The sequence below is a fragment of the Corapipo altera genome, unplaced genomic scaffold, assembly GCF_003945725.1.
Source record: "Corapipo altera isolate COAL_440 unplaced genomic scaffold, ASM394572v1 0, whole genome shotgun sequence".
Classification (NCBI taxonomy): domain Eukaryota; kingdom Metazoa; phylum Chordata; class Aves; order Passeriformes; family Pipridae; genus Corapipo; species Corapipo altera.
The window spans coordinates 12,889,617-12,914,848 of NW_020884872.1; the positions used below are offsets into that span (position 1 = coordinate 12,889,617).

Genomic DNA, 25,232 nt, shown 5'->3' on the forward strand with positions numbered 1-25,232 from the left:
TTGTTCTCCATTGAGCAAAGACTGAAAGAAAAATTTCGGTCTTGCAAAGGTGGTTACATGGATGAAAAGCACCACGGTGTTTGCCTGTGGGGAAAAAGAGATATCTTCCTGCAAACCAGGCCTATTTTCTTCAAATAACCTCCAAGGAAACAACCTCTGCCAAGCTAGGAGCTGATTACCAGTTGCAGGCCTCAGACCATAGCCATTATTGTTTTAACATTTCTGCCTTCCTCTTTATCCCAGCAGGAACCAGGCTTTATGGGCTGCCATGTAACTTGACCTTGCTTGGAGATAAAAAGACAGATTAGCACCCAGTGATAGCAAAGCCAGAAGCAAAAAGACAGTATTTAGAAAATAAAGGAAGGAGCTGGCACTGTATGATTACGTGTAATGTTCTACCCTGTGCAGCGTGGGTGGCCTGATGAATAGTTCCCATCCACAAAACCCAGACAGAAACTTGGATTGGTCATAGTTTCTCCATTTTTAACCTTATCTGTGCAGAGAGGCTGTGATTTTCATCACTAAGGTGCTAACAATGGTGATTTCCTGTAACATTTGAGATAAGGAAAAAAAAAACCAAAAGAAAAATGGAAAGGAAAAATAAGAAACCTACATAAAATTGCAGTGCTTTCAGTAAACAAAATGAGTAGTAAATCAGCAGAAAGAACTGGATGTGAATCTTTAAGTCTTTGTTGCTGTTTTACTACTGTCCTCTGGGCTTTCCATGCAGCAAACCAATGAGCCCTGAGATAAGCAGCAATTAGGCATGACGTCTTCAAGTGTCTCAGGGATGCTAAAGAATGCTAAATGCTCAATGATTGAGCATTCAGCATCAAAAATCTGAAAAAAAAGTGTAAAGTCAAAAAGAGATTCCGGTATGGTCAACCATTGGTGCTCAAACTGCTGTGACAAGTGTACATCACACAAGTGGTCACTGTGAAAATGCAGACAGGTCACAGCTGCACTGCCACGAGGTCCCAGTTAAATCATGGTGGAGGCAAAGTAAGTGATAGATTTCCTTCATCTCACAAAAACAAATCAAACCAAAACTCCGCTATGATTTTGTAAGGATTTCAAGCCCAAAGCTGTAGAAGTGTAGTTTTTTTCATATCAGACCATATGGCAGATAATAAATATCTGAGGGTTTGATGGCTGATAACTTCCTACATAGGCATGGGCAGAAAATACAATTTCTGTAACCAGGTTTCCTGACGGATAATGCCACATCAGTCTTCACACATCCTCACTCTGTCTCATGTATCTTTAGGTTATAAGCTCTTCAGAGTGAGTTCCCTTGTGGTGCTCTGATGACAGTTAGAGTATTTTAGTGCTATTACAGTATGTGTCAGACCAGAAAGGAGTTGCAGCTCAGTCAACTCTAGTTAAGTGGGACTTAAGGTCGCATTTTTGCCTTTATTTTGAATGGCTCCTCAAAATTATACAACATTTTTATTAAAACCTCAACAAAACAACCTGTACTCCCAGTTATCTGTACTGATGCCAGTGCAAGGAATGGGTGCTTGTTAAGAGGTGGCTCATTTGCAGCTTACTAAATCCTAGTTAGTTTTTCCAGCTATTTTTTACAGGTAACAGAATACATTTTTCATCCTGGGCTTATGGAGTCGTTGAGACCAAGTCAAGGGTTAAGCTGCTCAGACCATCAAACCTGACTTTGTTCTGCAAATAGAAAAATTGTGTACCTTCACCCACCTCAAAAATGCGTGAACTTCTCTGAAAGAGACAAAGAATTAAGTTGCATGGTGTATTTGTAAAGCTTTATTTTCCTTATCATTTTACTTGTGTGAATTGTGTGTGCTCAGGGATAACCAAAAAGCAAAAATCCCCAGAGACCAAACCAGCATTAAGCCTGGTTGCAGCATCCTGCCACGGTTCTTTTGTAACTGCTTGGTAGGAATAATACATCTACTTTCTTTGTGGTTTTTTCCTCCTTCCAGACCCTGACGGCACCTGCTCCATTTGCTGATGAAACAAGCTGCCAGTGCCAAGCTCCCCATGAGAAACTAACCATTGCACAAGCCCGCCTGGGAACTCCAGGTATGTGGAGAGAGCTGCTTCTGCAGGACTCTGGGCGCTCCCAAAGCACAGGTTCTTCCTTGCAAACATAATTAATGCTCGCTTGTGCCTTCCACTCACGAGCAAAAGGGCCAGCCTGATATCTGGTGCTAGCACGTAATGGAGAAGAAACCAACAGCTACAGGACTGTTATCTCCTGTTAGACAAAACGTTTCAAGTTAGAGTTTGATGTTTTTTGTGAATGCATGTTTGTTGGAAAGAAGTTTTGCTAGCCCACTCCAGCCAGCCTTAAAACTGTATTATGTAGTGGCTACCTTCTAGATTCTCTTCTCATACTGCCTCTGTATGCTGGAAAACTCTTCTTTCACTGATGTTCCTGTTGATTACATTAGACCTTCAGAGGCCTTAAAGGTCCTTTGCAAGAAACCATGCCAATTTCTTTATTTGGACATGTGTGATTGGGCTGAAGAAGTGGGATGATTTCACATAAAGTCTCAAATGGAAAAAAGGGAAGTGAAAGGTTTATGTAGAAGAGGTAAGCAATACATTTTTACAGCAGTAAGCTGCGGAAAAAAGCAAGCCACAGGAAAGAGGGGAGGAAAAGGGAGAATGGGGAAAAATCCATAAAGCAGAACTGATTAGAAAAGCAGAGAGAAAAGAACAAGACATATGGTGGAACTCTGAATGAGGCAGAAAGATGACATTTTTGCTAAATTAGAATAGGGGATGATGGATGATAATAAATAGGCTTAGTCTGAGAGAAAACAGCAGAGAGTGCAAAGAACGAGTAATGTGCAGTATGGAACGCTGCGAGTTCACCCATGTTGCTTTTGAACATCAGAGCTGGGGTAAATATCCACAATCATCTGATCTGGGAACAAAAACCTATCCAGTAGAATTAAGTGCAACTCGTTTGGGGTCTGAAAAAATCACTGTTGTTTTTCTGTCTCCACAGTTGACAGACCTGTCAGAGTATATGCAGATGGGATTTTTGACCTCTTCCACGCTGGCCATGCTAGAGCTCTTATGCAAGCCAAAACTCTATTCCCAAATAGCTACTTATTAGTAGGAGGTAAGATTAGAGTTATTTATTGCACTGGATTTTTGCTTCTGTGCTTCAGTATCAGGGAGTTATTGCTGAGCAGGCACCCCCAGCCGTTTATATGCTCTGACTTGAATGCTGCTTTCCCTCCAAGGGCTTTCTATAGGTGATTTGCCTTGAATTACATCTTACAATTGCATCAATTAAAGTAAAAGTCAAATTCTGCCCTCAGCAGCACAGGCACAATTCCCATTCTAGTTAAAGCAGGTGCCTGCATGACTCTGAGCTTAAAATAGCTCCATATGAATAATTTACCTTTTTCAGTTATTTGCTCAAAATTGTTCAAATTTGGAGATGAGTGAATGAGAACAACTGCTCATTTATTTCTGGCTCCTTGGTCCCTTTGCCAGCCAGGCACAGCCCATGACCCCTGTCTGCCAGGTCCAGACTTAGCCTTCAACTTCATCAGAGAAGCTGAGTCTGGCCCATTGTCATTGAAGACCCAAATGTAGGTCGAGTTGAACGTAGTTTTCAGCTCACAAGTGTCCCTGGGCAGGTTACTTTCTTACCTTTTTTTTTTTTCCTATGAATATCTTGTTTTCTCACTGTGCATCTGTTTAACAACTGTTCAGCAGTTGGCTTGTGCTCAAAGAGTTACTGGAGAGTGGCTCTTTCCTGCCCAGTTGGCTGTGCAAGCCCCACTCTCATGAGGCCTCATAAAATGTGTGGTTTGGTTCCAGTTTCCCTGCACCTTTTGGGTTGAGATGCCTTATAGAAACATTTCATAGCAACCTTCATTCAGCTGCTCCAGTGCTTAGAGCAAACATGAATTAAACCTTCAGGCACTGTAAGATGCATTATTTTGTATATTTGTCCCAAAGGAGTTGAAAGGGGGGAGGGGAAAGACCCAACACAGAGCAAAACAAGATCGCCTTATAAACATACTTTTTGGTTTTACTCAAGTTTATGAATTGTGGCAATTCCCATGGAGCTTCCTGGGAGGTAAAGGAGACATCCCTTTGTTATGAACAAAACATTAAGAACTCTCTTGTTTTCCTGCTGAGCCAAACAACTTGCAGAAGAAGGAAGTGGAGGTGCAAAAATGTCAGGTTTAATAAAAATACAAGTTATGAACATACATTGTTGCTTTGAAAGGATTGGGGAGTGTCCCAGATAAGGGAAGGAGCATTGGGGTAAAAGCCTGGCTCCTTTGAAATTCATGGAAGAGCTTCACTTTGCCCTTATTTTTGGAGTGAAGGACAAAGCAGCCAGCACTCATCAGCACTTTTTCCTTGCAAGGCACTCTGTGTTAGCATGTTTAAAAAAGGGGTACCTCCCCACACCCACATGCAATTTGTGCTGCAAGAGCACTGGTGTCATGTGTCTTTGTGGGTACCACAACCAACCCCTTCTATTTCTTGTTCTGAAGATAATTATTTGGACCTCAGACCACTTTTTTATAAATAGATGTTTATACCTCCCAAAATCGGTCGTTAGAGCAGGATGACAGAATCAAAAGGAAGTACGAAGATCCTGTGACTGCACTGTACCTGAACAGTGATCAAAAAATAAAATCAAACCTTTCTACAGAATTCAAGAAAAAAATTACTATTTTCCAATAATTTTAGTAGACCTTTTCTTCCAGGAGAGGGTAGCTTAAAGATGGCATAAAGGCTGTAAATAAATACAAATACAGTCTCAGAAGGGATCTTTCTACTGAGAATGCTTTGATCTCCATTAAATTTCTTGTCAGCAGGCATCAGAAATGACATAATAGGATAGAGTGGCATTTCACTAGCTGAAATTCATACATATGTTGTTAGCTGGCTTTGAATTTTGCACAGGCTCCAGGGCTACCTGAGCCTTCCTACATTTTTCCTACTTTAAAGGCCCTTAATGGCCATCACAGCAAGAACATCCATTTTAGATCTCAAAAAGGCTGCATCTTTGCCAGCGCTTTGCCTCATAGGTTGATGTTTACAAATTAGAAAGAAGCAGCAGCTGTAGGGCTGCTCTCACACTTTCCTGCAGCACTAATAATGTTGCATTTGTCATTTGTCAAGTACATTTACAGACTCTCATTACAAGTGAGATCTAAAGGCACAGGTTTGACCTGTGGTGAAGGACGACCACTGGCAACCCAGCTATAAATGGGTATCCTATTATTCCATGAGGGGTGTCAAATGACTGTTGTAGCTGTAATATTGGACAGACTTACGGTTGTGGAGAAGGTCACTGTGTTTCACACCATATTATGTGGGTAGAAAGATAAAACCTAACTTTTACAGTCCTCTGGTAACGTGAGTGTTACTTCCTCTCATTTTAAAAGCAATATGATAAAAGTATTGGTCCATCCAGAGTTAAAGATGCAGGATTTTTGGACCTTTAACTCTACTCATTTCACTAGAGCATATGGCTTCTCCCAGTCCTTTCCTTGGGGCATCCTTCTGTGATTTCCCATGTAAGCATGGCACAAGCTTTACTTTTCTTTCTGTGAAACCTGCTGAACTCAAAGCTAAACTTGGAGACAAATTCCTATAAAATTTGCCATAACTTGTTTTCCATCTGTGTTTATTTAGTAGAGAAACTTTGCACTGTGCAAAGTTGCACTGTGATTTTGAGCTTTGTTGGCAAATTTGTCATTTAGAGTGTTGTTTACATGAGAATAAAAAGTGGGAAGAGGAGGCCCAGAGAGGCTGAGAGGTCTCCATCTTCAGATACTATTGGACATGGCCTGAGTAACCTGCTGTAGTTGACTCTGCTGGAAGGAGGGGGTTTGGATTAAGTGATGTCCAGTGGTGCCTTCCCACCTCAGCCATTTTGTGATACAGGGAGTTAGCGAGAACTCTGTGATTGCCCACACTGCACTTTTTTATTGGTTTTAAAGCATTGGCTATCATTCCTGAAATTTCACAGCCCATGAAATCCCCACTTACCAGGGGATTAATTTACGTGAGATGTCCTACAATATATCCTTTGGCCTCTGGCTGCAGCTCCAGAAAGAGAAGGATCTTTCAGAACTATATGGCTGTACCTGCCAACACTGAGCAGAACTCTTAGATGCCCTGGAGCACACCAAAAATTGCTAAGCTAATAATTAAGTGCTTAATGGAATTATATAGGCATAATCAACTGCTGGTCATGCTAATTTTGCTGTGTGTGGACCCATTTTGCTGATATTTCCATATTTTAGTTTGCAGTGATGATTTAACTCATAAATTCAAAGGCTTCACTGTGATGAATGAAACGGAGCGATATGAAGCCCTCAGACACTGTCGTTACGTGGATGAGGTCATCAGAGATGCACCCTGGACTCTGACACCTGAGTTCCTTGAAAAACATAAGGTACATTTCTCCCTTTATTTCTCCTTCCCCTTCGTAGACTGACAGTTTAGAGTAAACATGTGAAATTCTATTAGTTTAATTCAGTAAATTCCAGTCACTGAAATTAAATACATACCATTGCTTGCCTCCATCTCTGTCAGAAAATGTTATATTTGTCTTGACTTTTTTTCTCAATGTGCTGTGATGATGTTTGTATTGGGATTTTTAAGAGCAAAGTAACACTGAAGAGTTATTCACAAATTGACTTTCAGAAAAGGAGATCATGAACCTTTGAAAGTTTGTCATGTAGTGACTGAAGTCCTGAATTAAAGGCATATTTCTTATTAATGGCAAGAGGTGCAATATGTAAAAATACCCTGTGTCCTCTAAAAGGCAGGATAGAGTGTTTTACATGCTATTGATTGCCTTGCAACATGTATGAAACTTAACAAAAGCATATTAACTAGGGTGTGTTTTAGTGTCCACATCACTCAGTGTCAGTGACAGTATGACAGTATTAAGTGTACATGTATATATGCTCAGGAGCCAGAATCAATAATCCTGCCTCCATGGTTTTGAAGGCCAAGGCTTCACCACTTGCCTTAGCTTTTCCAGTAGCAATAAAAACAGGCACATGAATTTTAGGTTTTCTACAGCACATCACACTGAGCCAGTCAGTGATGTGGCAGAGGCAGTGCCTCTGGAGATGAGCTTTCTGTTCTTTCATAATTGATCATACAACACAGCAGTTTTAGGCCTAAACCTAGTGCAGTATTCTAGGTGATGGCTTTAGGACAAGAATGTCAAAAGCAAGTTAGCTGAAGTCAAGGAACGAGATGATCCTCCACAACAATCTCCCAGTGAACCAAATTCAGTGATGGTGGGATGTGATTCTTCTTCTGTTTGCTGGCAGATTGACTTCGTAGCCCACGATGACATCCCGTACTCTTCCGCTGGCTCGGATGATGTATACAAACACATAAAGGAGGCAGGTAAGGGCAACTTCACATTTTAGCACCTTCCTTTTCAGCCTCAGCTCAAATTCTTTTACAGCCTTTTAACCACAACTGCTGGGAGAGAAGCAGTAGAGATAATATCACATTCTCTTACACCCTAACAGTAGGTACTCCTGACTTGAGCAGAAAGATGTACTTTGTAAAACCACAAAGGATGTCCTTGACTGAATTCCTGCCATAACCCCAAGGAAACCATTCAGATCTGGCAAGAAAGAGTCCCATCTGGGTTTTTAAAACAATTTTATGGTGCTTGACTAAGACTTTTGAATGGAGGAAAATGAGTTTAGTTCCCACAGCAGCCCAGCCAACTGCAGTCATTTGTTGATAGCTGCAAACTGATGGACGACTCCTTGACACATCCCAGTCCTAAATATGGGCAAGCACAGGCACCCTTCAGGAGTCATTAGGATCCACTTCTGATTTGCACTGAGGGTTCTTTTCATTACACTGGCAGAGGGTTTAAATCTGTACCAGAGTAATTCATTTGCCATGCATATTTAGCAGTTTGGTTGACTGCCGTATTACACTGAACATGAATATGCTGAAGTCATTAGGAGTTTGTATCTCTGCAGTTCAAGGAAGCTGAATTAAATCTGAGGAGGTAACATTAAGCCGCTGTTTGCCAGCAGTATGTATCCTAACACAGTGAACAGTGGAAGAGGAGGAACAGATCATGACTTTCTTCTCCTGCTCCCTGGAGATGCTGCTTTGAACCCCGGTGAATTCAACCTGTATCTGGTCTACATAAACATGTATATTGGAAACTTAAAAAAATTCCAGAGCGATCTGCCTGGTGGTAATTTGCTGTGCAAAGTCACCTTCCCAAGCTATACAATGACAGTGGCAGACCAGGTATTGACCTGAGCTGAAGGAATAAGCTTTTTATAGCAGCAGTTCGTGCTCTTTTTCCACTTGTGAACTTCCCTGTGGTGTCAGACTCACAACCCTCCTTTGGGAACTACTGTTCTATAGTTTCAGAGCCAATGCCAGTTTACTTCACTAGGCAGTGCAAAAAAGGCACCTCTGGTAAGGACGGGTGACCAAGGGACATCCAGCACCTGTGCTGGACAGGCAGCTATTTTGCTTTTCTTCTGTAAGGTGCTGAGTACACAGGACAACATGAGAGGAGCCCTTGGTGTCACTGCATCTGACTGAGCGTGAGAGTGCCCAAACCTGCCACACCCTTCTCTGCTGTCATTGGGCATGGGTGCAGTGCACATGTCCTGATAAGAAATTCAAACTTTGCAGAATAGAGTATGAACTTGCAGCTTCAGGGACTTGGGGTCTGTTGTTTGTCTGTCATGGCGAGATGCCAGAGAAGCATCTTGAGTCTTGTGTGGATGGATATTATTACATATAAACTGGCAGTAGCATTACCTTATTTGTGAAGAGTTTTGAAATCTAGTGCTGTAATAGTCCTAATGCTCCAGAACAGCATTATTACAATAATGAATTTCCCCTTTCTCTTAGGGGTTTTGTTTTAAATAGACCAGTGCTGTGGATGCATTTGTGCATTTTCATTAGTTCCAGTACTCCCATTTTCCTACATGAGATTCTTGGAGAGTGCAAAAGTGGATGGGAACTGTGGAGTTCCTTGTGTAGATTCTCATGAGCTCCTATTTCCCCACTCCCTTCAGCAGGTGGGAGGGCATATAGGCAACAATGAGCTGGGTAACTCTGCAATGACTAAACCTCCGCACATCTGTGAACAATTAGTTTGGAAAATATGAATCAGTCCAACACATGAAGCATATAAAAGCCAAGTCAGTGACTAAAGGTAATGTTTGCATAGAGTTCCACTTTTGGATTAAGAAAGGTAAGGTTTGGATTTTGTTAATATATTCTTGTAGCTCCTATCTATAAAGGTTTCTGGCTCAAAATGGGTTTCACTGCTTCTAAAAATAGTTTCCTGAGTGACTGCTGCAAGCCTGAAAAGCACGATCAGGGAAACATCTCTGCTCATGATTAAAGTAATCTATTTTTTAGCAGAGTATTAATTAGAGATCAGAAAGAAAAAATATCACAGAGCATTTAGTCACAAGAGGCTGCTAAGCTTCTTGATTCCTTCTCTGAGGCTTTTCCCAACCCTGTGAAATTAGCTAGCAATGCTTGCCTACTTGAAGTGAACGTGTGTGGATTAATTTGCCAGTAGCTTTAGCAGTGTTTAAGACAAAGCATTACTTTTCTTTTTTCAAAACCATTTCCAGTCTTCTCTCACAACTCTGTCTCTCTCATCAGCAGCTTGATGTTGCAATTACATATAAGTGATAGTAGTAATTTTTTGTAGCTGTAAATAACTACTAAGCCAAGGTGTGCCAGCACTGCTGTTATTGCATTTGTGACTTGCATTAACAGTTCAGGTGATCTTGTCTCAGTGAGGAGCAATTAAAAAGCAATAGATATCTCATCCATGTTGAGGAAAATACAAGCAGTATTGATAAATGACCCATTGTCTTAGGGACTGATTCATCAGGGCAGGGAGGGTGGTTATGCAGCTACTGATATGGCTGGGTGGTCGTGAAACAGGCTCACCTCAGTCCCCACAGTATAACCCCATTTGTTCACACTACCATTACACTTCCCTGCCCTCTTACAGACTGCTGGCAACTCCAGGGTGTTTTCCAGTGACTGTAATGCACCTTTTACCTGGCACCTTTTACCTGAAGGGGCTTCCTGGCTTTGGTCAAGGCCAGAGGCTGGTCTGTTTTACTCAGCAGAACAAAGACTGTCAGATAGTGCAGCACAGGAGGGGAGAGTGGAAATATGCAGGAGAGCAGCAAACCACCCTGCTCCTGTATATAACATTAAATAAGTGCTATGCTCATGAAAAGAACTGCTCAGTGAATTGTCACAGCTTTAAAGTTTGGCCTTCCTGGCTCAGGAGTCCCTACTGGTCTAATAACTTCCACATCACAGCCGACACTGTGCAGAGGGCAAACTTCAGTCTTTCTGAAGACCTGAGGAAAAAGAATGGTATAGCAACCTTGCCTTCCCCAAGCTCACAGAGGAACAACAGGAAAGAACTAGGAATATGGCAGAATTGAAGCCTCTTAGCTTTGGTCAGGCATTTTTGTGTTCCTCCTCATCTACCTGCCCCAGTGCCTGGTCCTGCTGTGCTTTCTGAGCAGGCTTTCTTTTCCCACTTTGCTCAGGAATGTTTGTGCCAACACAGAGAACTGAAGGTATCTCCACATCAGACATCATCACAAGGATTGTCCGGGACTACGACGTGTACGCCCGGCGCAACCTCCAACGAGGATACACCGCCAAAGAGCTGAATGTCAGCTTTATAAGTGTGAGTACTGATCTGCATTTCCCTCTGAAAAACTCTCTCCTAGAACCCTGAATGTACAGGAAGGGTTAAGAAAGGATATCTTCCTCCTGCTGCTTTTAAAATAGCTGGAAAGGACTCAGTTTAAAAGAATTTAAAAGAAACTGTTAAGTGGAGGGTAGTTTTAATTGCTCCTATTAATTAGCAGCTTCATTTCCATCTTACACTTTCACGCTTTTAACAAAGCTGCTGCTCCCCCTTCCTCCTAGAGCTGTAGGTGACAATGACACACGAGGAGGGAGCCCACCCCCCCACCACAGGCTGCTCAGCCACACACCCAACACCAGATTTCTTTTTTTATTCCTATTCCAAGAAGGCAGAACAGAGAGCAAGGATTTTGAAATCCAAAGTTTCTCTACAATGCAATAGGGTAAAAAAACCCAAACCAAAACAAAAAAACCCTAACAAAACCAACAACCGAGCAGTGAGATTACTAGGGAAAGCAAAAATAGTTTTCAAAAGACAAGGAAGTATGTTAGGAAGCTGGTACATGAACAATGCTGAATAGCTCAGAAGCCACAATAGGTAGGGCAAGAGTGACATTTGAAAGGATGACTCATGTTATTCATCTTCCACATACAGACCTGTCCCTTACCCTCCAATGAGAAGTAAACACTTTACAGAAACAAGAGTTCACTGTCCTTCATTTTCTGTTTCAAGTCTTAATTTCAGGCCTCAAGATAACCCACATAACTGAAATCTCCCTTGTAACTGAGCTGGCTCACAGCAGGACTTTCCATCTCCTTCCCTGGAGCTGGGAACACCCTGAATTGTGTCATTTCATGAGAGTTTTGTTTACCTGTTTGTTATTTTGTAGTCTGGCAGATAAATCAGAGATCACAGGGCATAAATATTTATTTCACTGTCCCTCTCTTTTTCTGTGTGACTTAGCAATTAGGAGTTTGCTCTCTCCTCTATGGAGTTTGCTGGCCACAGTCCACTGGCCTGCACACATCTGTGTTACAGCCAGAAGCTTCTGTATTAGCCAGGCATGGAGGTGAAAGTGCATTCAGTTTGGAAATACAGGAAGATTCATGTAGTAGATTAAACACCGTAGTCACAAAAGAAGTCTTTTCAATATGTACACTTTGTTCCACGGATGTTAAACTTGCATTTATAATAATATAGGGGGGCATATATAATAATACAGGGGGAATGATTAATGGGAATAGTTAACCAAGACCATATGTATTGTGATACATTAATGCAATTTTTTGTCTTCTTCTCAACTGTAAGTGGCTAATTATTTCCAAAGTTTTTATTAAACTCTGACCACACTTCTAACAGGAGAAGAAATACCGCTTTCAAAACCACGTGGACAAAATGAAAGAAAAAGTCAAGAATGTAGAGGAAAAGTCAAAAGAATTTGTTTACAAGGTGGAAGAGAAGAGCCATGACCTCATTCAGAAATGGGAAGAAAAGTCCAGGGAATTTATTGGCAACTTTTTAGAGCTGTTTGGACCTGACGGAGCTTGGGTAGGTATTCTGCCATCCCAGGAAGTCTGAGTGGTTTTTATTTCTCCTCTGTAGCACAGATCAAGAGCAGATACTTTTGCTGCAGTCTTTGTTTCGAAATCCAGCACAGTAGGCTAATGCTAGACCTGGTTGCTGAAGCCATTAATGTATACCAATACTGCAGCAGAAGGATTTGCTGCTTCTGGCTATTGCTTCTTTGGGATAATATCTGTGTTTTGTGAAGGTGTGGTGCTGAATAGGATACTGCATTAAGTAGAGCTACATAACAGCAACACATGAGCAAACAGGCTAATGCAGTCTGTTGGCCTTGTTAGCATTAAATGCAACCACACTGACATCAGAGATACACGCTGGTGGTAGTGAGGGAAACAGGACCACTGAAAAGGTTTCCAGTAGTTCTCTTCGTGCTCTGTACCCAGCAGTAGAAGATGACAATTTTGTAACTTCAAACACTACTGATAGAAAGTTCTAAGAAATGATTTTACATGTCAAGTGTCCAGGCTTATCTAACTGCCAGCAAAGGCTCAGGTGGAACTAAAGCACTTGCAAAGCTCTCCTTGGTACATGCTGGCTTCGCAAAGCCTGTTTCCTAAAGATCCCCAAGTGCCTTGGAAAGGCAATTCAGAGCATGCAACAGCATCTTTCACCTGCTCCAACCAAAGTCACACACTGAGTGGTGAGTTGGTGACACTTCAGAGCCCCAAAAGATTTCTGGGCCCCATTTTTCAGTCTGATAGCTTGCCAAACCTCAAAAAGCTTTGTTTTCTTGTTGGACTTCCCTTTGCAACACTGCAACTGGTAACAAAGCTCAGTTTGAATGTAGAATTTATCAGTTGTTTAAACCTTCTTAGACCTTCCTGCTGAGAGTCAGTCCCTTTCCAACGAGCTGTCTGGACAGCTGTGTTGGGTGAAAGCTCAGGCCCAGCCAGACCTTCCAGTGCAGGCACCATCTCAGATGTGCTGCTCTGGTTGCAAACTCTGAGTGAAAAAGAGTTTGTCTTCTGTTGAAATGATCTCAGCAGAGTTTTTGTTTGTAAACAAACCCTTAGAAAGCATCACAGACCACTTGTGAATTAAGTAGCCCACCTCACTGCTGTGTCACAGCTCAGTGCCACCAAAGCACACAGTACCTGCCTGTTACTGGGGTTCCTATCTTTGCACTGCCATGACTTGCTGTGTTGATTGCCACTCAGTTGAGAAAACCCTAAAACTGAACAGAGACTGTATCTTTATAATCTTACAGCTACTTCTGTCCCATGCAAAGGCAGGTGGTCACTGAAGAACACAGACCTCAGCCACATAAATACGTAGCTTATGTAGCAGTTTGTTCATTCACAGTGTCATGTTCCCTGGGGAGGGCAACAAGGGAACTCCTCTGATGAAATGCCCTGGTTTACCAGCATCGTCCACATCCACTTGAAGCTTCCCCTGTAAGTTATTGCCTATAGAGCTTGATGTGTGTTCCCCATGTGGGATGGTCCTGTGGCCATAGGTGCTGAATAAATAAAACTAATGCTAACAGAGCATGTAAAATCCACAGGAGGTGAGATGAGTTCGGCTGTGCAGAGAGGAAAGAATTTAAAATCCTTGAATCCATTCCCTGGCTCTACCCACTCAACACTGCACGCTAATGGCATTTTAAAAAACCTTTGCTGATAAAACATTTTACCAAATCCAATTAGCTAAAAGCTGATCTGCAAAGGTCTTTTAAGATATCTCCTGAGTTAGTGTTTGACCACAGAGTAGGACATCTGGTGCAATCATAGGGACCTTTGTTAAGAACAAGAGGAGTGAAATCTTCTCACAGTGTTGCAGGAAAAGCATCAGTGACAGCAAGCTGAGAGGTGGTGTGGCTTTTTTTACATCAGTTTTAGCCTTGGCAACAGGAAAGACTTTTAAAATAATGATAACTTACTATTAGTGTCAAAACTGTTATTAACGTTAATTTGCCTTATCACTGTTAGTTAGATGTTGCTTTTAATGTTGACATTAAAAGTACAGGAATCATTACGGGCATGCTGGATCCCTAGATCAGTAATTTGCATGCCATTAATATGCTATTATTATTTCACAAATAATTATTATAATATGCTTTATGCTAGCATCAATTTCCTAAAAGTAAGGGCCACGTAACCCACAAAAAAATGCCTGTTTGTGAAAAAGGTCAAAATGTCAGTTGTCAGATGTCAAGATGTCTATAATCCTTTGGCAATTTTGCCCACCTGTGCAATCCCCTGTATGTACATTTTCTGCAAGAGAGTCACAGAGGAGTCAGAAGTGATGATTAATGTGGCATGAAACTTAAGTGTGCTTTGAGAAGGGACCACCACACAGCCTGGCACACAGGGCCAATGGCGGAGACACCACTCCGTGGAAGTGGAAAGCAGCAGGGTCCATTCCACCTCCTCCCGGACGTGCACAAACGGGAACCTACAATTGAGGTCAGAAGAGAGAAAGCAAAGCTCACGGGGCAGGGTTCTGTGCCAGCCTCCCTCAGAAGTGTCCCTCCAGATGAGATGTCCCTTCAAGGGGTCTGCTGCAGTGCACAGGGCAGTTGGGGATGGTTGCACTCGAAACAGCTGCAGCACCTCAGACATCAGCAGAGGCTCATATGAGCCTTACAGGTTGCAACATGAACCCAGGGACAGTGTCTAGGTCACACAATGTGTCTGCAGCCTGGACCCAAACATGGCCTTGGAACAATCAGCAGCTCAAAAGCAGAAGTCCTCTGTAACACCCAGCTGACACTTGCTTTGTAAAGAAAAGGAGTATCAACATATAGACAATGAGATTCAGAAATGGGCAAAATATTTTTTCGCAGAAGCAAGTTTGCCAAAAAGAAACCCTGAACTGATTGGCTGTACTTGAACTTGCTTGAATTAAGACTTTGAAATTATTTTCCCACCTCTGGTAAAGGTCCAGAGCACATCCAGTCTTGTCTAACCCTCCAGCATTTGGGAAGCCATTAACACTTGTTCTACTTCTTCAGCACCCAACAGCCCAAGGAGCACCTTGCCTGCAAAGGGTATGACTTACTGACCCTGCTAGGGCACAGCTGGAAAGAAAGATGCATTCTGGAGGCAAGTGAATTACACCACCTCCTCCTCCTGCAGCAATTGTGGTTTTAGCCAGAAACCTGGTGGATCCAGCAGTAGTGCAGGAGGCAATTCAGAGTGGCCAGGCAGTTACTCTGCTGAAGGTGTGAATACATCAGCTTGTTCAAGCCACAAACCCTTTGCTGAAGCAGGGACTGGGAAGCAGGTGTCCTACAGCCTGGCTGAGGGTCCTAGTAGGAAGGTGGGATTCCCCTTTCCATCTCTGGCCCAGATGACCCAAGGTACAGCCACGTACCCCCTGCCACATGGGATACCAGCCAAGCTGGGACACTTGGATCTCCCCCAGCACTGGTACCACACCACTATGAAGCACCACTATACCACTGAGCTTTCTGAAGTGGCAGGAGCAAGTCAAAGTGTTTTGGTTGGCCAGGGTAAAGATACTTCACATCAAACATTTTTTTGTTTGTTTGTTGGGAGTCATTTTCACTGAGAGGGTGAAACAGATTAAGTCAAGCCAACAGAACCACAGATTTCTGTGATCTAAAGAGAAGTTTTGCACCCCTACCACTGAATTGCAAACAGGCTTTGGGGCTTTGCCAGCCCTGGTGACATCCTCACAGCTCTCAGCCACAGAAATCCTCCCCCATTCCTGGCACCATTTATCAGGAGCAACCACCATCTGCTAACTGTTGAGATTTTAGGAAGTCTTGGCTATTTTGGACCTAGCAGTAGTGCAGGGGTAGGTTACACACCATGGGGTGTTGGTAAGTGTGGCTCCAGGCAGGAACTGTTCTGCCATTCCGCACTGCAGCAACATCCAGGCTCTAAAACTAAGTCAATAAAGGCCAGTGTGCTAAAGATGTTAATTGGGAGAGGGAGCTCACAGGGGAACAGTTAAGTTCAGTATTTGTGCTCGATTTTTAACATCTGGGATCGGCAAACGCCAGGTACCTGAGGGGAAAATCAGCATTGGCCTCTCTGCTGGCAGGGAAGTTTCAAAGAGGGGGAGGAAGAACAAGATGGGCAGCTACAGGCTGCTTGGCTGGTAGTAAGGTCAGCACAGAGCAGAGTCACTGCAGGGAGAAGGGGAGGAGGAACAAGATGAAAACTTAGTTGAGATCAAGTCTGCAGTTGCCCAGACAGGCAAATCCAGCATACGTTCTGCACAAGTATTTTCCTCTCAGACCTGAATGGCAACTTAACTTTGTCCGGGCTGGATCTTTCCTTTCCAGCCGAGCATCACCTGTGACCTGACTGCCAGTGCTCCAGCCAAGATTGAGACTTCTTGCTCCCCATCCCTAGGAGGAGCAGCAAGGCACTGAGATTTGGCATTTTTCACCTGACTCCTGCAGCAGCTGCACAGCACATGCCACATCTTCTGTAGCCCAGCCCGGCAGGCTGATGCAAGGCCCCATAGTTGCTGTAGTAAGTAGAGGTACTTACCTTAGTGTAGCAGATTGCTTGACTGCAGAGGTGGTCTCTTCCACTCTACCAGCTCTGGCAGGCCTCCACTCAGCTTTGCAAAGCAAAAATGACAATAAAGCTCCAAGCAGAACATAGAGCCTGCACGTGTTTCTCTTTTCACACAGACACCCAAATTCTGACATTCCCACCCCCAGTTTATGGGTTTGGGTGGTGCCTGCTCCAGGTATCTAGGGAAGCAGCTGCCAGTATTTGGCAGGCACAAGGCTGTCTCAAGAAGGGAAAGAGGAATAAAGGCTGGAAGAGCCAGGAAGCTCAGGAGAAGGGTGGTCTGTATCAGCATGCTAGAAGCAAAAAAGGTCGTGGGAACTAGGAATGTTGGGTGTTCAGGCAGAAAACTGACTTTTTAAGAGTGTGACCAACGCATACAAAAAAGACAAAGGGAGTCCCCCAAGCTGGCTTGGGACAGTACACACAGTGTTCTCACACTGGGGGTGTCTCAGCTGAGGTGAAAACCTGCACATAAAAGCCAGGTTATGATGAGCACAGGAGAAGAGGCAAACGAGCTGTGCTCCAGGGCTTTGGCTCCCTGCTCTCTCCCAGGTGAGAGGCACAGTGCAGCCCCCGCCTGCTCACAGCCATCCCTTCCCCCCTGTGCAATACTCAAAGAGCATCTTTTCACTTTGCTTTTGCAGAAGCAGATGTTCCAGGAACGAAGTGGCCGAATGCTCCAGGCTTTTTCTCCCCGGCAGAGCCCAAACAGCAGTCCCACACGAGGCCGCTCTCCATCCCGCTCTCCATCTCCACCTTGGGTCATCAATAAGGCCTCCCCTCCCTCTTCTCCAAAAGCTGCCTCTGCCTCCCTCAGCAGCATGAGCGAGGGAGATGAGGATGAAAAATAAAGATATATTTTTTTAACCATGAGACAGAAGAACAAGCTATGAACTCAGCCACTGGATGGGGAGAAGCATGAGGAACACCAGGGGTATCTCTGACAGCAGGGATCGTGCTCTGGGAGATGTTGAAAACTAACTGGAGCACAGCAAGGGAGATCTCAGGAAGAGCTTATCCCATCCCCACTCCCTGGCAGTGCTGGAGGCCCAGCCAGCAGCGCCTGCCAGACACAGCAGGGAATGACAAAAACACACCTGTGTGCCAGGTCCTGTCCCTGGTGTGCTGCTTTACAGCCGCTGCTCCAGGCCAGGCCGGCGGGAGCTCTGCACCGAGGGGGGCTGGCAGAGGAGCCCTGCTGGCTCCTGATCCCAGCCCAGCACACAGGCACGTGTGGGCTGCAGCCTATGGATGGAGAAGATGCAGTTGTACCAGACCCTGCTGACCTTGAGCTCTTCTGGCACATGAAAGAATGGCTTTGCTGCAGCAAATACGTTGAGAAACAGGGAATAAAGTTTTACTTTTTTTTCTTCTCGAATAACATCTGCCCCAGAGCCCAAACCATACCACTGAAATGGAGAGCTCTCCAGGCAAGTTGATGGAAATCCATTTAAGATATTCAGTGCTGCTTGTTGACTGAGCCTCTGTATGGGGTGTGTGTAAAGTGTCAGGCTTTTTGCTTTATCAGATTGCTCTCCACATTCTTAGTGCCTGAACAGCTGCCTGATCACTTCTGGTTTGCTCCCTGGCTTTGCACTTCGAAGGAAAGAAAGTAAATGAAAAGACAGCCCTATCTGGAATGTGGTGGTGTGGGAAATAGACAGTTTGAAGATGGTTGTGGTTTTGACTGGTGAATTCTAAAAAACCCACATGGGATCCCAAGGCCTTGGGATGTGGCCTCCTAGGAAACCCTGCTGCTCCCAGCTATGTATCAGCAAATGACAAGCAAACAATGCTGCTGTTGGCACATGGTACTCAACCAGTTCATCAAACTTCTCATCAAACTCTCACCAAGGTGTGTTCACTGACACACTGCCCTTGCAGAGGATCCCAAGGCCATTCCTCTACCCTAACATGGAGAAAAGGCTGGAAAAAAAGAAGCCTTTTAAACAGAATTAGGCACGAGGATTTTCTTGCTCCATCCATGACACCTGTCCAGCCCCGAACAGAAACACAGGGAGAGCACATGGGTGAAGCTTTCCCTGCTCTCCTTCCAGCTGGGCAAAGCCAGACCTGCCTGACATCTGGTTCCATGTTCAGTCCCTCAGCTGGCACCTGCTATGGTGGCTGCAGAGACTGGCAGGATTTCTGAGTCCCATGGGCAGCCACAGGAATGCCCCCAGCCCACAGCACTGTGGTGGGCTGGGCACCAGTGATGCCATTTGGCTCCCAGGCTCACCTGGCACAGCTGTCTCAGTACATGGGCATGTTTGAGGCTCTCCAGTCCAGCATCAGCTTTGGTGTCTGGCCAGCAGGACAAGGCTTCCATGGTCCACCTGTCCTATGGGCAGCCTGCTGGGCACAGCCTCGGGCAGTGAGTCACAGCAGCAAAATCACTCTGTGCCGTGGCTGCCTGGAACTGCAAACCCACCAGGAACTGCAGACCCACCAGGACACGGCAGCCTCCATGGGCAGCACCATGGTTCCCTGCACAGACAGCACAGGAAACACTGGGAGAGGAGGGCTTCAAGTGGCTCTTGGAAAACAACTGAGGGAAGAGGATGCCCAAGCAAATGGGGTGATTGTACTTGCTGACAGCAGTGCCCCCCAGGCTGCTGTCCTTACCTTACTGAGTGTGACCAGGTTGGTAGGTAAGACTTCTTTCACTCCATCCCTTCCAGATACTTTTCTGGGGAGGTAAATTACAGACCTTGGTACCTGGCACAAAATTAGCCCTGTGCTCTGCTCGTTTCCTACAGCTTTCATCCCTCCCCCACTACGAGGTAACTGATTTTAGTTTGGCAACATTTTGCCAGACTCTTCTCAGATGACCAAAAGTACAAGTACACAGGATCTTGTGCCACACTTCATCATCTGGAATAAAGCTAGTTCCTTCTTCACAGAGCTGCAAAAAGAGATGAGCAGGAAATAGGGTGGAAAGTGCAAAGGGAGAGCCACAGCTACTTCAGCTGCCGCCAGCTGTGCGCCCAATGGGACGATGCAATTAAGACCTTTCTCAGCCTTAGGCAACCTGTTACTGTAATTTCATACCTGGGATGCACTTGTTTTTCTGATCCTTTGCAAGTCTTAAGTCTTCCCATCACAAACCACTCCTCCACCATGGGAACTGTCTGCTCTCTACTGGTGCTGTTGATGTGACGAGCCATGTCCAAATGCAATGGAGGTGGGCAGGGATTTGTTGTTCTTGGCTTTTAGCATTTGTTTTTTGTTCATTTTAGTTTCACAGCACTTAATGTTCAGCAGCCCTTGCTCAGTGGTTTGAGTGGAGACAGCACCACAATTTGTGGATGGGAACTGGAGAAAAACCCACCAGTGACCTGTTCTTATCAGACGCTGTTTCTCAGGGTCACAGGTGGGTACCCAGCAACAAAGCCATATACTGTACCAGGTGTCCATCTGCATTTAGGATATCAATAAGCTAAAGCCTTTGCCCTGCAGGTACATTCATGTGCTGTCTCCAGCAAACCAGAACCTCATCGTCTCTGGACATATGGAGGGCAGTTTTGCACTTCTGAGTCATGGTTGGGTTTTATTTTTCACAAGTGTTGCTTTAATTCAGTCCTATTTATCAGCCAAGCTCCACATGAAAAATAAACAGTGTATGACAAACACAGCTGCCTCACCCTGTTATTTTACATGAACACAACCCCCAGCACAAACCCCACTGATGGCACAGTGTCTGTTACCCCATCCTTGGTACCCCACAAATGCCACTAGAACAGCTCTGCCAACCTGCCCAAAATGCTCCTGGCTTGAGTTGCTGCTCTCCACATGGACAGGATTACTTCTCCTTGCCTCACCCATGTTTTTCTGGCTGCAAGGTAAAAGTGGGGAAATGCTGTCCCAGCTGGAGAGGTGCAGCCTTAGACACCAACAAGTCTGAGACCTCCCTTACCCTCTGCCCCAGCACAGTGGATTCAGGAGCCACTATTTTAATTCTTACTTCTAAGTGGAAGAAAGAGATGGTGCTTTTGCAGCCATTCTGGTTCTGCTGCTGAGCAACAACTGAGATGCTCTTGTGGGTGCCAAGAGGATGTGTGGCTGTAAGAGATTTATGGAAAACCACAGCAGCAAATGTGAGCCACAGGGACAAATCCTGACACTGGCCTTCAGACTTGACTCTTTCTCCATCTGATCCAGTCTGATACCTGAATATTCTTGCTTTGTTCTTTCCCTTTTGTCCTCCTTTCTGTAAGAAGTTAGAACTGCAGCAGCTGTAAAGATTATTCACTGAACAGTCCTGCGTCAGGCAGGGAGAAGCTGAACCAGCGGATGGAGGCTCAGGACTTCCCATCTGAGATCTTTTTAATTACAGAATAAGCAAATTTCCAAGTCATTGAGCACAGCAGAGCAACTACTTAAAGGCACAGAGCTCACACCAAGATGCTGCCAGGTAATAGAAGTTTTATTACTTAAGATGGATTTGTGGCTGTTTTGAGCAGTGCCTGGGTATCACTTGGGAGATACATAAGAAGCATCCCTGTGAGTGAGCTCACAGTGTTCAGCCTAGTCCAGAGGAGATCCTTGTTTGGTTCATGGCAAACCCCCTTGGGAACCAGGCCTATGAGCAGGAAGGAAAGGTTTGATACTACATCAAATTTGTTTGTAAAAGGGTAACAAACAATCACAGGAAGAGAATCTTGTGTGATAGCACTTAAATAAGCAGCAGTTTCACTTGAGTCTGGTGCAGAACACCTCTGACCTCCTCATAAAACAGGGCTGAAGATGGGTCAGAAAATAAACCTAGGGTTTTGCCTCTTGGGAGGAGACCCTTTCAAGCAGCAGACTATCTTAAGAACTGATCTGATTTTGAAGAGAATTTTTTTCCTCTCAAAATACACGTGTCCAGAAGCGAAACACACAGTTCATTTTCTGTCCTTTTCTTTCTAAATAGAAGGCCCTTTCCTGGTAGGTGAAAGGAAGGACAGCATTAGAATTTCTAATTGGAACGGAAATCAAGGCCACTGCCTCACAGCTCCACCTGGGGGAGAGGAAACAGATACAGACTGAAATAAAAATAACTGAAAGCCTTCGGATATGCACTTTTACTGTGCTAATCTGGGAAGTGTGGGACCGAGACTCCAGCAAAAACTATGACAATGTTACAAGCAGTTCCACAAATAAGAGGCTTGAATTTCCCTACCCTAGCAGTTATTCATGGCCAGTTCTTTCACACTTGTTATCTCCATACCTTTTTAGATATTCTCTACAACAGCATCAATGCCTGCTTCAATGAGGAAGGGAGAACTGCAAGCTCTGAAACCAGGTGAGGCAGTTCTGCCTTTCACACAAATGTCTGCTTTGTATACTGGAGAATAGCAAAATACACTGTGAAGACAAACAAGCAAAAAAAAATTTAAGGAGAAAATTATGCCTTTGAAAGGATCACCTCCTTTAACCCTTTTCAAAGGCAATTTCTCTCTGAAAATACAACTGTCCCTTAAAAGGGTTAAAAAGTTACAGAGCTTGATCCTCCTTTTCCCTGGTAAGACGTTATTGTCTATGCTATACATGAAATAAGTGACCTCTGTGGAGTCATCAGGATTTTGACTACTTACAGCACTTTCCTCTCATCCTTTTGGTAGCTCAGCTTTCCATTTACATTTAGGTTTTGGATAGAAGTCTTATCTCCACAGGCAGGGAGATGTTTGTTCCACTGCCCAGCAGACAATGTTCAATAATCTCAGCAGAGCAGGAAGCACTTGAAAGAGCCCAGACATGGATCTGAAAGGGGGACACCCCAAACCCATATCTTATGGGATCAAACAATGCAGAAACCCCCAGACCCCTGTGACTGGCTTCTCCTGTTTGCAGAAAGAGTGAAAACAAAACCTCTGGCACAGGAAAGTTGGGATCCAGTAATCTGAAGAGGTTTTGGTGCTTTTTTTGTTTTTTAAATGACTGCAATAAACAAAAGCAAAAATACAGTTGCAAGGCACAGGTTTCACAGTTACAAAGTACAGATTTCAGTTAAAAAACGTAGCAATAAATTAATGTTTTAAATCCTTAACTGGACTAATCAAGGAGAAAATGGTCTTTTAACTCAAAGCAGTTATTCCTGTGCCTGAGCACATCAAGTCTCACACACATTTCAAATTCTACAAACAACTTTGATAGAATAAATTATGCCCTCTTCATCACTTTTTGGTACTTTTCCCCCCCCATTCTCATGATTCTCTAATCACATTTCCCTACACACCCACACTGGTTTTCCATAAAATAAAGGGGCTGTGAGCTTCAAAGCTGTCATCCAGTTAGGAAGAGTAGATTAATTATAACCTGTTCTTTACAAGTGACCAGCTCTGAATATCAACAGGGGTGTGTTATTTTGATGTACTACATGCCATACTACAGCTTTTTCATTTCAAAACTAATGCATTAACTAGTAGGAACCCAGTTACTTTGCTACTTAGCCATACTTAAGATATTTTGTATCATCTGTTTAAAAGTTATTTAGCTTCATTTTTAAGTGTCCTGAACTTGCACTGCTACAATATGTGATTAAAAGCCAAATGCCAAAATAAAATGGAGAACTATCACTTAGGGAAAATTCTCATTTGTTCTCCTCATCCCCCTAAAAGGCCTCTCACAAATGAGTGCATTTATTCCAGAAAAAAACAAACCCAACCTTTTAAATATTCACATTGTTCACATGCAAACAGAAAAATGCATAAGGCATATCCTGTATAAGAACTAACAAGATTCTCCCCAAAAATAGCTGGTTCCAAATTAAACATAATCCAAACATCACAAATCTTGGGTGGTTTGTTTTGATTTCCTTTTTCCTTCTCAAGAGGACCTTTACTTCAAACCAGCCCACAAGCATGTACTTGTGTCACAGCCACACAGAGAACAAGAACATGGAGACCATCTGAAAACACCAGCAAGCTCAGTCGGTATCTTTTAAAGAAAGGAGAGAAAAAGCAGTGTCGTGAGGTCAAGCATCTCTATTATGACACCTTTCAACTTCCAGTTTTTGTGAATTCAAGTCTATTTGTCATTAAGAACGGAGAACTAAACTACACAGAAGGTAATTAAAACACAGCCGTTATGCAAAGAGTGGTAGTACAACCATGCCATCAGCAGAACTGACTCCAGTCATTACCTGAATGAAATCACACCCACAGAAAAGTGCTCAAGGTGATCATCATGCACACTTTACCCAACTGTTCAACTGTTTATCAAGAACCCAAAAGTTAGAGATTAATTATATATTTGAGCACTGACAGTTGTGTATCGAGCACTCTGATAAAATACTTCCACGTGCCACTACAAACCTAGAAACCCCAGTTCACCTGCTGTAAAACACGGTGTTTAACAAGCCAGCATTCTCCATTGTTGAGTGCACAGAGTAATAGCAAGACAAAATGTATTTAAAATATTATACAAAGCATAACTGCAACCTCCTCATCCATGACAAAGGGCTATTTGTGAAATACATTGTACAGTGGTAACCTTGTACATTACAAGGCACAGGACCTGGCCACTTTTAGGAGCACATAACGTAGCAGTTCACAAATACTGCATTGTGTGGATCAGACACCCACTCACCAGTATTGACACATCTGGAAATCCAGAAGGAAAGAACAGTGTTTCCCTGGGGGAATGTTGTTGCCCTGTTCCAGAGCATCTAGAGCACAGTGCTTGGGAACACTAACCTTGAGCCCACCAACACTGAGAGACACAGCAACTACCCCATGGCTGTGGCTCACACCTGGCACACACACAAAGCCACTTTCCTCTACCTGAATGCAAACCTGACCATGCCTCAAGTGTTGGTCCCCCACAGCCTCGAGGACTCTGTATCAAGTGTTCCAATGTCTACAAAGGGATTTATTAACAGAAGGATAAAGAGCACAGCAAACAGGCGAGGGAGGTGCTCACTGACAGCGCAGGGGAAGTCACGCGCACCAACCACTCCAAGTTTGCCAGGACAGCTCCCGTGGCACAATGTGCAGACTGGCATCAGCTTCCACAATGGCAAGAACATGTTAATGAAGCTGTCCCTGGAAAGCTTCCCCGTACCAAAACACAGTCAACACGTGACCCTCAAGATTGGCAGAACTGAAGCTTTTGTCTGAAAATGGTCTTTTGAATCAGCATATTTACAGGTACCCAGACATTAATTTCAAGACAGGAATCCACATTTTGGCAGATCAAAAATGTCTTATGACATTCAAATCATGGTTCCAGCTGTACACTAGTAGAAGCAAAGGAACGTGCCTGCTGCCTTTGGACTAGGAGACACATAGTTTGGACCAAAGCCATAAAAAAATTGTCCAAGTCACTAGGATGGAGAAGGACTTTCAGATTGCTGTGACAAGATTTCTAAATGATTGATGCTGTTAGACAACGCAGGGCAGACATTATTTACTATACTCCAATTTACTCCTAGTGGAGATGGTACAAAAGCTTAAAGTAAAAACAGCCTCCAAGTTAGATGAATATAAACTGAT

The 25,232-nt window shown here is 43.8% G+C and overlaps 1 protein-coding gene across 1 annotated transcript in view; it reads left to right on the forward strand.

Annotated features, from left to right (window-relative positions):
- PCYT1B (phosphate cytidylyltransferase 1, choline, beta) overlaps positions 1 to 20,387 on the forward strand; it is a 42,445-nt gene extending 22,058 nt beyond the window's left edge. Inside the window, 7 exon segments of the mRNA XM_027636866.1 lie at positions 1,956 to 2,055; positions 2,990 to 3,106; positions 6,270 to 6,421; positions 7,314 to 7,392; positions 10,569 to 10,711; positions 12,035 to 12,223; positions 17,400 to 20,387. Of these exon segments, the coding sequence (XP_027492667.1) occupies positions 1,956 to 2,055; positions 2,990 to 3,106; positions 6,270 to 6,421; positions 7,314 to 7,392; positions 10,569 to 10,711; positions 12,035 to 12,223; positions 17,400 to 17,606 (987 nt within the window). The 3' untranslated portion in view covers positions 17,607 to 20,387.
- The last annotated feature ends 4,845 nt before the right edge of the window (positions 20,388 to 25,232 follow it).